We start from the raw sequence: 11,397 nt of genomic DNA, 5'->3' as shown, positions 1-11,397 counted from the left end.
GACTCCTCAGCGGTTTGCTCGGCCATTTGTAAATGACTCCAAATCTACATTGTGACACATCTGGCCAGATTAGATTAGAGCAACAAGTTTCCTTTCTTAATTGTGATGTGGAGATGCTGGCATTGGACTGGGGTAGGCACAGTAAGAAATGTCACAGGTTAAAGTCCAACAGGTTTATTTGGTAGCACAAGCTTTCGAAATGCTGCTTCTTCAGATTCTCACCTGGTGCTGTGACTCTTCTTACTGTGCCTTGTTTAATTGACATTAGTGACCTAATTTAATTAACTGAGTTTGAATTTCCCAATTTCTGTGATGGTATTTGAATCATTTCTTAAGGTGGTTAATTGCGAGTTCATGAGAATCATCGCTGCCTTATCAGATCCAACACGTGTACCGTATTGTCCAGATAGACTTTATCATGCATGGACGTTGCTGTGTAATATTTTGTTGGGACAAACAAAGAGCTTCAATTATGCTGAATATTTTGTTCAATTACTTGTGGCAATGGATATCACACAAGACAACTTCCATATTAAGCATAGCCCTTCAGTTTTAGAATCCTTGCCATCTAGTAATGGCTAGATAGTGATATGAAAAAGAGGTATTGTCTGTGCATTGGTAGAGTTGGGAATTGAAAATAAGGTTGGATTCTGGGGATTAATGGCCTCCTCCTGATCCTAACAATTCATGTCCTTAGGTCCTGGGCCAATGATAACAAGTATTAGAAATCACAGAGCTGGGAAACCCCTGGGGGGATTCACTTGCATTTCTGCTTCAGAGGGAACGACCCAGAAAATGGTGTAGGTGACCATCTTGATCCATATAGATCTCCAGCTGCCCGTCAAACTCCAACCTATGTTACACCACTTGGTCTTTCAAAGAACAGTAAGAAGTCTGACAACACCAGATTAAAGTCCAACAGGTTTATTTCCATTCACGAGCTTTTGGAGTATTGGTCCTGCATCAGGTGAGCCTGGGAGGTGACTCTTTAATTCATTCAACAATTTCCTTTTGTTTAACATTTTAGGTACTAAGTCAAAATTAAACAGTTGCAACTCTCTAACCCTTTTACTGAACTTCAACTCATAACTGAACATTAACTTTAACTGAACTTTAACTCTTAACTCAATATTAATTTAGAAATGGCAAATGGAATTTAATGTTGGCAAGTGTGAGGTGGTCCACTTTGGTAGGAAGAATGGTAGGAAGGACTATTACTTACGTGGCGAAAAACTGCAGCAGGCGACGGTGCAGAGGGACCTCGGGGTCCTTGTGCATGAGTCGCAAAAACCCAGCTTGCAGGTGCAGCAGGTGGTCAGGAAGGCGAATGGGATGCTGGCCTTCATAGCGAGGGGGATTGAATATAAAAGTAGGGAGGTCTTGCTGCAGCTGTATAGGGCATTGGTGAGGCCGCAGCTGGAGTACTGTGTGCAGTTTTGGGCGCCGCACCTGCGCAAGGATATTTTGGCCCTGGAGGGAGTGCAGAGGAGGTTTACTAGGCTGATACCGGAGTTGAGGGGATTGAGCTATGAGGAGAGGCTGAAAAAACTAGGCTTGTACTCGTTAGAGTTTAGAAGAATGAGGGGAGATCTCATTGAGACGTATAAGATGATGAATGGGATGGATAGGATAGAGGTGGAGAGACTCTTCCCGCTCAAAAAAGACAGTAGGACTAGGGGGCACAGCCTCAAGATAAAGGGGAGGCGGTTTAGAACGGAGTTGAGGAGGAACTTCTTCACTCAAAGGGTGGTGAATCTCTGGAATTCTCTGCCCGTTGAAGTGGTGGAGGCTGCCTCGCTAAATATTTTTAAGAAGCGGGTTGATGGGTTCTTGATAAGAGAGGGGATTAAGGGTTATGGGGAGAGGGCGGGAAAGTGGAACTGAGCCACGACAGATCAGCCATGATCTTATTGAATGGCGGGGCAGGCTCGAAGGGCTGGATGGCCTACTCCTGCTCCTATTTCTTATGTTCTTATGTTCTTATGAAATAGATACTACTGAATTGGGAAAACCTTAACCAAGAAATATCCCCATGTAGAATCTACCTTCTCTCTGAAGAATCCTTCAGGGCACACTTCTTATGATGGGGCACGGTAGCACAGTGGTTAGCACTGCTGCGTCACAGCCCCAGGGTCCTGGGTTTGATTCTCGGCTCGGGTCACTGTCTGTGTGGAGTTTGCACATTCTCCTTGTGTCTGCTTGGGTTTCTTCCAGGTATTCCGGTTTCCTCCCACAGTCCAAAGATGTGTGGGTTAGGTTGATTGGCCATGCTAAGAAGTTGCCCCTTAGTGTTCAGGTTAGAGGGATTAGTGGGTATAATATGTAGGCATATGAGGGTATGGCCTGGGTGGGATTGTGTTCGGTGCAGACTCGATGGGCCGAAGGGCCTGTTTCTGCACTGTAGGGTTCTATCTATCTATGATTGTGAATCTGTATAGTTATTATTGAAAACAAAGGTACGTGCATGTCTTTTATTTGTAAATTCTTCACTTGCTTCCAGAAAATTCTCTGTCATCTGGCCAATTGTGTAACCGAAACTGATCACATGGCTCAAACAGCCAGTGAAATTACTTGTAAGCAATGGCATTATGCTTAGTTTAATGGCATGTCTCTCACAAATTGGCAATAAAACTCTATGCCACCAGATCTACTGGAAAGTAAACATCTTCCCATATTTTGTCAACATTGGAAACTTCAGACCACAGTTCCCAGGCTAGAATCCTGACTCAGAATAACTTTAGGATTAAGGTAACTTTAATTAAAAATTGACCAAAAATCCCAGCATGTTTAACGCTCAGACGGAATAACCAATTTAAAACCAATATTGCCATTACTTTTGTTAAAATCATTGTTGTAGTTTCTCTTTCTCTGCTAAACAGTAGTTTTTATTCAAATATGTAAACATAGACAGAATTCATGATTACAGCACAACTTTCACTAAATGAATTCTACTTGAGACCAATGTGTCCGACAATGTGAAATTTATCTGACACAATTACTGTATTCAGATATTGTCCAACTAAATCTTAAATCAGCAGATTAATTTTAAATATATTCTGTGATCTGGCATCATGCTGAGTATGTGCTATGGGAAAGAAACACAGTGAATTGATTAGAAAATCTCAGTCTCCAAAGACTTGCCATGTTAGAGAGGCAGCTACAGTTCACAGCTGTTCAATCATTTAACTAATTTGACAATTGCAGTGAATGGAAATTTGATTGCATTCTTCAGTTGCTCTCTGAATTTCGTTTGGGTCACTGCATAAATACAAGTGTTGGTGCAGGTGCTCAAAAGCTGTAGCATGTATCCCACTTGTTCAGTAATATATGCAGGATCATAGGGACCAGTGTATTCATAAATGTTAGCAATTCTCCAATAAAGAAAATAGAGAACATTTGTCAACCATAACAGTATGAAACTGCCAGATATAGTGAAGAGTAAAATGATGGATTTCCTTCGGTTCTTTATCTCTGGGTCAGTGCGATTCTCACTCTTGTTGTGATCCAATAGCTTCCCACGGATTCTGCTGGCTGCTATAATGTGTCTGACAGTCAGAGCATTGAGCAATAAAATTAGAACAAATGGAAGGAAAGGGGTTAAAATTATACTGAGGAAGTCAAATGCTACCCATGCTGTTTTTGTATAAAAATTCACTGAAATGATTGTCCCCCAGGCTACATTGTCAATTATATACTCAGGTTCATATACAAAGTACCAAGGAATGTTTTTTAAACAGAATAGAACACTCACTGTAGTTGTAACCACAGCCGCAGTTTTCTCTGTGCAATATTTTGTTTTCAGTTTTTGGCAACAAATAGCAACAAATCGATCAAAGGTGAAACTGACAGTGAACCAGGTGGAAATGTCTGTTGCTGCAGAAAGCAGGACAAGTAAAAGAGAAAATGAGGTAGTGGTGTTCAAGTAAGAACCTGGAAAATGAAAAGGGATAACAGTAAACAGTATCACATCAGTAATAACGACAAGTAGATCTGCCACTGCCATGGCCACCAGGTAATGGGTGATACATTTGGAGAGGTCACACTTTCCCCTTGATAGGATCAGAATGGCCACAAAGTTAACTGCAGTAAAAAGAACAAACGCCAAAGTCATAAATGGAAATTTCAAACAACAGACATATTAATTTAGAAATTTTGAATAACATAGCCTGAACATTTTTTTGAGGTGGAGAATTCCAAATTGCTTCATGTGAATTTCACGTGAAGATATAGATGGAGAAAGAATGACTATAACATTGATTTGATTATGTCATAATGTGGTGGTAATTGAGACCCAAAGGCTTTGGCTTTGTGGAAGGATTTGGCTCATTCAGATTTTCTCACTGTTACCTTTTGAATTAAAGTGATTGGTTAAACTTAAGCATGACTGTTTCTGATACTTAATTGATTGAATAAATTGGGTGCATAGAGTCGCCAACTCGCATAAATGGGAAGTTACCTAAATTCCAATGGGATAAATAAATTTTAATTGCTGACGAGTAAAGGATAATGGAAAGAGACTCTTTATGGGTTTTACATTTGTGTGGCAAGGTGGCACAATGGTTGACACTGCTGCCTCACAGCATGAAGGACCCAGATTCAATTCCCAGCCTGGGTCACTGTCTGTGTGAAGCCTGCACGTTCTTGCCGTGTTTGTGTGGGTTTCTTCTAGTGCTCCGGTTTCCTCCCACAATGCGAAAGACATGCTAGTTAGGTGCATTGGCCACGCTAAATTCATCCTCAATATACCCGAACAGTCACCAAAGTGTGGCAATTAGGGGATTTTAACAGTAACTTCATTGCAGCGTTAATATAAGTCTATTTGTGATACTAATGAAATAAACTTTCAACCTTTTGAGGAAATGAACTTTTCATTCGTTTTTGAAGAGAGATAACATATTCTTAGTTCATGATGTCACCATTTGAACCTGGGAATATTTTACAAAGTAATACCTGTTTGTTTTGTGTGTTACCAAACCAAGTAAATGTTACCTGAGGTAATGCACATGTGAACATGTAAAATCTATTTGATTCAATGTACCTAAACCCTAATAAGTTAGGAGTTAGGGCTCTGGAGAATATCAATGACAGTAGAACAAAGGACAGGAATTTTCTATTATTTAATTATCTGGGGTTGCAGGAGTCAAGATGCTGAGAAGAGGAATAAATTAGCTACTTGGAGTAGCGGGGGCTGTTCATCATGTTCCCCCTGGCTTAGAGAGCCTGATTGGTAAATTAGCAGTAGCCATACTTCTTCAGTCACTCCTCATGTTCAATCACGCCTCCACCCTTCTCCACTCAGCAGAGTTCCCCCCTTCCCATCTACTGCCAATCTCAACCCCTGGTTGAGTTCCCCATTCCCTCCTGCCAATTGCCACCCTGGCAGAGTTCCCCTTCCCTCCCACCCCAATAGAGTTTCCTCCAACCCCTGCAGAACTCCCCACATAACCCCCTGTCCATCCTCTGCCCACTCCCCTCCCTGGCTCTGCCCCCATTCTGACTCCACTCCCTTTGCACTGCCTCTGACACAGTAATGGTGCCAGGCGGGCAGTGCCAGGGTGCCAGGCAAGCAGTGCCAATGTGCCATGCAGGCACTGCCAGGGTGCCAGTTGGGCACTGCCAGGTTGGCACTACCCCATGGATATTGCCTGGTCCTGCTCCGACCACCAGGGTCTTCAATGGTCTCTGATCCCCACCCCTCCCCCATTGGTGGGGACCGTATGTAATTCTCATCAGGAAGAATCTCTGCCAGTGAGACAGTAGAGGTAAGTGAGCCCAGACAATAGTGTCCTGGATTTCTTAATGACATGTATTTCATTAATATTCAAATCGACTTTGTGCTCTTTCTGGATTCAAAGTTGATTTTGACAGCAAAGCAGTGCTGTTAAGGTCTCCTCCCGCCTGATCTTACCACCTAGCCTCGCTGTAAGTCAGACAGTATGAGGTTGTAAGGTGACAGCAAAGCATTGCGCTGGCTAGAAAAATGGTGTAATTCCTAACCATTGGGTCAGTGTGCTCCAGATTACATTCCGCTCACACTTAGACATTTTTTCGGAGCTTGGGGCAATTCCTTCCAGGAAAGAGATGTGCAGGACCTGAAGAGGCCGGCGCAGTCTGCTCCTCAGAGATCTGGGCATCTCTGTTAAAGGCACTCCAATCTCCAGACAAAGCTAGAAAAGCCCCCGTGTCCTCCTCCCACCAGCACTAGTCACTGGCATCAGGATGGTGCCCCACCTAAATTGCAGCTACCAGTGCTCCCCTTCCCCTGTGTGAGCAATATTCCACTGTGGGGTTGCCAAAAGCACATCCTCTTCAGACTCATACCATGCACCCCCACTGCTTTCCACTGTTAGAGTGTTAGGGGCACTGCCAGACACCTTCCAGCCATGCCCAGCTTCACCTAAGGACTTCCAATCTCTTGGTGTAGCCTTTATACCTAGCCTCCACTGGTGGAGAGCATTAGTGATTCCAGCCAGCTTCCTGTTTGTCAGTGTATCAGAGGATACTGGGAGCCAGGTGAATCCGACTAAAACCCTGAAAAACATATTTAAATGGAGATTTAGATGTGTTAATCTGTTTCACAGCCTCACTGGGCATGAACCAGATTGTCATTGGGTAGGGAATGGGTAGAGTCTCAAAATGAGTTCTCCTTCATGCAAATCGCATTCGGTCCCTCTCACCAGCTTCTGCAGCCATAACACAATTTACGCTGGTGTATGAGGAGCTGGAGAAACATCCCCTTTGCCTCTTGGTCTGGATTTGCCAATCCAAGGAAATATTGTATTTCCATCTACCAATTGAATTCTTTAATTACCAAAAGTGGCAAACTTTCATTTATATTGCTACTGTTGTCACTGTGGGAGACCCCAATTGTTTTATAGGTGAATAAGTATTTTTAAATGTAGTCATCGTTGTAATGTAGGAAATACAACAATGTGTGCACAGCAAGCTCCCACAAATAGCAATATGATTGCAACTAGATAACCTGTCTTTGTGATGTCATCTGAGAAATAACCATTGGCCAAAACATCAGGGGAGCAATCTTAACACATCACCACGCCAGTCTATGGGCAGGGTGGGCTGGTAAGATTGCAAAAAAGCCAACCTCTTGCAATCTTACCGGCATTGGACATCAGCGACATCAGCCTTGCACCCGAAAGGGGCACACGACTGTATGTAATATTTAAATTCAACGTAAAATATAATTTACATATTACAAGTGAGCCTGGGGCACTATCATCCAGTGTCATTCACCTTAACGGCCTCATTGGTGAAGGTCCTCACTGGTGAGGATCACATATGTTCCCCATCAATGGGGACCAGACGTGATGGCCTCACAGATGGGACCAAAGGTTGTTGAGGACCCCAGGAAGTCAGTTTGCAGAAGGGTGTGTCCCTTGGGCAGTGCTGGCCTGGTGCTGACAGCCTGATAGCCTGGCTGTGCCAGCCATACATCCTGGCACTGCCCTATGGGCACCAGGCAGTGCCAAGGGGACAGGGCCTTAGTGGGCCAGGGCCAATGGGAGGGGCAAGGCCTGAGGGATTGGGCCGAATAGGAAGAACACTGTGGGTTCTGCAAACATTATTGGGATGATGCTGCGTGCTCTGCAACAGCAATCGGGGGAATGCTGTGCACTCTGCAACTGTGGTTGGGGGAATGCTGTGCGCTCTGCAAGTGATTGTCCGGTCAGTGCAGGGATGGGCGGGTTATCGGTCCATGAGAAGTGTGTGTGTGATTGGTCGATGTTGGGAGGGGTGGCAGGCAAAGATCGGCTGCAGAACCCCATGAGAGCGAGGAGGAACGATGAGCCACAAATGGCAAAACCTGGAGGAGGCAGTGACAGATGAACAGATCCTCTGTGTTTTATAATGGAGAGATCTGAGCGTGCACAATTGTGCCCTCTGCTGCAAGCTACTTGCTTTTGGCAAGCTTTGGCCCTACTTCCTCCCCTTGCTGACAGGAAACAAATCTAGCATTTTTTTCACAGTGAAGTAAGATTTCACTTGCCCAAAAAAGAATGCGATTCTGTCCTGGTGAGAATGTGGATGTCACTGCCACAGAGTAGCTGAAATGATGAGAATCAATCTATTAAAGGGGAAACTGAAGAAACATTTGAGAGGAAAGGCAATAGACAACTGTGATGGTGTATTAGACAAGGAAAATGGGAGGAGGTTCAAATGCAGCTTTTGTGTTGGTATAGACAAGTTGAGCCAAATGGTCTGTTTCGGTATCATTAATCTTAGGTGATCATATGTAAAGTCAGCCCTGCTTTATCAACTAGTTAGAGGAACACAGCTATCTGAAAGTGTTGACGTGGAGTTGCCGGTGTTGGTCTGGGGTAAGCACAATAAGTCTCACAACACCTGTTTAAAGTCCAACAGGTTTATTTGGTAGCACGAGTTTTCAGAGCATTGTTCCTCCATCAAGTGAGTGAAGAGTTCAGTTCACAAACAGGGCATATATAGACACAAACTCAATGACAAGGTAATGGTTGGAATGTGAGTCTTAACAGGTAACCAAGTCTTTACAGATACAGACACTATGAATGGAGAGTTAAACACAGGTTAAAGAGATGTGTATTGTCTCCAGTCAGGACAGTTAGCGAGATTTTGCAAACCCAGACAAGTCGTGGGGGTTACAGATACTTTGACATGAACCCAAGATCCCTTTTGAGGCTGACCTCATGTGTGCAAAACTTGGCTATCAGTTTCTGCTCAGTGATTCTGCGTTGTCATGTGTCATGAAGGCTGTCTTAGAGAACACTTTCCTGAAGATCAGAGACTGAATGCCCCTGACTGCTGAAGTGTTTCCCGACAGGAAGGTAACACTCCTGTCTGGTGATTATTGAGCAGTGTCCATTCCTCCGTTGTCATAGAGTCTGTGTGGTCTCGCCAATGTACCATGCCTCAGGACATCCTTTCCTGCACCGTATCAGGTAGACAATGTTGACTGAGTCACAAGAATATGTACCGTGTACCTGCTGGATGGTGCTCTCACGTGAGATGATGGCATCCGTGCTGATGATCCGGCATGTCTTGCAGAGGTTGCTGTGGCAGGATTGAGTGGTGTCATGATCACTGTTCTTCTGAAGGCTGGGTAGTTTGCTGTATACAATGGTCTGTTTGAGGTTGCGCGATTGTTTGAAGGCAAGTAGTGGTGGTGTGAGGTTGGCCTTGGCAAGAAGTTTATCTTCATCAATGACATGTTGAAGGCTCTGGAGAAGATGTTGTAGCTTCTCCACTCAGTTGAAGTACTGAATGACGAAGAGTACTGTGTCAGCTGTGTCCCATGTCTATTTTCTGAGGAGGTCTGTGCGGTTTTTCACTGCAGTGTGTCGGAACTGTCGATCGATGAGTTAACAGCCATATCCTGTTCTGACAAGGGCGTCTTTCAGCGTCTTTAGGTGTCTGTTGTGATCCACCTTATCAGAGCAGATCCTGTGCATACAGAGGGCTTGTCCATAGGAGATGACTTCTCTAACAAATTCACCATGGACTACTCTCCAGAATCAGTTGCATTCTTGGACACACACATCTCCATCAATGACAGTCACCTCAGCACTTCACTGTATCCAAGCCCATGGATAACTTCACAATGCTCCACTTCTCCGGCTTCCACCCTAAATATGTTAAGGAAGCCATCCCCTCGTAAGAACAGGATATGGCGCTCAACTCATCAATTGACAGTTCCAACGTGCCGCAATGAAAAACCGCACGGATCTCCTCAGAAGACAAACATGGCACACGGCCGACAGAGTACCCTTTGTCATCCAGTACTACCCCGGAGCAGAGAAGCTACAACATCTTCTCCGGGGCCTTCAACATGTCATCGATGAAGACGAACATCTCGCCAAGGCCATCCTCACACCACCACTACTTGCCTTCAAACAACTGTGCAACCTCAAACAGACCTTTGTACACAGCAAACTACCCAGCCTTCAGGAGAACAGTGACCATGACACCATACAACCCTGCCACAGCAACCTCTGCAAGACATCTTGGATCATTTACACGGATGCCATCATCTCACGTGAGAACACTTTCCACCAGGTACATGGTATATACTCTTGTTACTCGGTCAACATTGTCTACCTGATACGCTGCAGGAAAGGATGTCCCGAGGCATGATACATTGGCAAGACCATGCAGATGCTACGACAACGGATGAATGGACACCGCTCAACAATCACCGGGCAGGAGTGTTCCCTTCCTGACGGGAAACACTTCAGCAGTCAAGGGCATTCAACCTCTGATTTTGAGTAAGTATTCACCAAGGCAGCCTTCACGACACACAACAATGCAGAATTGCTGAGCAGAAACTGATAGCCAAGTTCCGTACACATGAGGGCGGTCTCAACTGGGATCTTGGGTTCATGTCACACTATCTGTAACCCCCACGACTTGCCTGGATTTGCAAAATCTCACTAACTGTCCTGGCTGGAGACAATACATACCTATTTAACTGTGCTTAACCCTCTCTCTACTCACATTGTCTGCACCTGCAAAGACTTGATTACCTACAAAGACTTGCATTCCAAACATTATCTTGTAATTGAGTTTGTGTCTACATATGCCCTGTTTGTGAACCAAACTCTTCATTCACCTGATGAAGGGGCAACACTCCGAAAGCTTATGCTACCAAATAAACCTGTTGGGCTTTAACCTGGTATTGTGAGACTACTTTCTCTGAAAGTGCTGTGGGGTTGGAGCATAGTAGGATATGGAAGAATTTGAAAAGAAGGATAAGGATTTTAAAATTGCGATGTTGCATATCTGGGAACCAGTGTAAGATCATCCTCAATATTCCTAATATTTTACTGTTTCAGCACCTGATTTGGTCCACTAATATTAGATATTGTATTGCACTTTGCATGTGTACCTCATTGTTTAACTAGAATTAACATTGATAGTAAACAAAGGTATAAAACAGCCAACAGACCAAGCACCATGGGGACAAATTATTGAATCAGTCACAAGTTCAAGTTTCATTTGTGAGACACACAGTGAAAGTTATTTGCTTCCACAAAATGGTTAAGTGGCTTACCAGGAACTCCAATAACTGCGAGAGTAGGGTAGTAAATGTCTTCTATCTGATGCAGTATTGTTGGTTCACGCATTTTCTGTGAGATGTGATGGTTTCTGTTGGTACCCAAGGTAATAACTCTGCCTGATTATATGAAGCATTCAGAGAAGGCTAGCTTTTATAACAGAAGGAAAATCTCCAGTGAGATGTCAATTGCATCATCGTAAATATTAATAATAGTTCATTGAACAAACAAGTGTAGCCAATCATGTGAAAACTCAATGAATTATAGAATAAAATATCATTAACTGGAGCACCTACTGTGTTAAAGCACAATGTTTAATGGAAAATATCGTTGAATGGCATCCTGTTAAATG

The 11,397-nt window shown here is 43.9% G+C and overlaps 1 protein-coding gene across 1 annotated transcript; it reads right to left on the bottom strand.

Moving 5' to 3' along the window:
* Window positions 1-3,136: 3,136 nt before the first annotated feature.
* Window positions 3,137-11,114, bottom strand: LOC145352285 (putative G-protein coupled receptor 139). The gene is made up of 2 exons (XM_080202030.1): window positions 11,042-11,114; window positions 3,137-4,080 (listed from the first exon to the last, which is right to left on the bottom strand). Exons 1-2 carry the CDS (start codon window positions 11,112-11,114, stop codon window positions 3,179-3,181), a joined length of 975 nt encoding a protein of 324 aa, XP_080058156.1. The 3' UTR covers window positions 3,137-3,178.
* Between the last annotated feature and the right edge of the window lie 283 nt (window positions 11,115-11,397).

The sequence above is a fragment of the Carcharhinus amblyrhynchos genome, chromosome 14 (genome assembly GCF_965287045.1).
Source record: "Carcharhinus amblyrhynchos chromosome 14, sCarAmb.v2.hapA, whole genome shotgun sequence".
In the NCBI taxonomy this organism is placed as follows: Eukaryota; Metazoa; Chordata; class Chondrichthyes; order Carcharhiniformes; family Carcharhinidae; genus Carcharhinus; species Carcharhinus amblyrhynchos.
The sequence above is the reverse complement of the archived record's forward strand: the minus strand, read 5'-3'. Positions and strand labels throughout refer to the sequence as shown.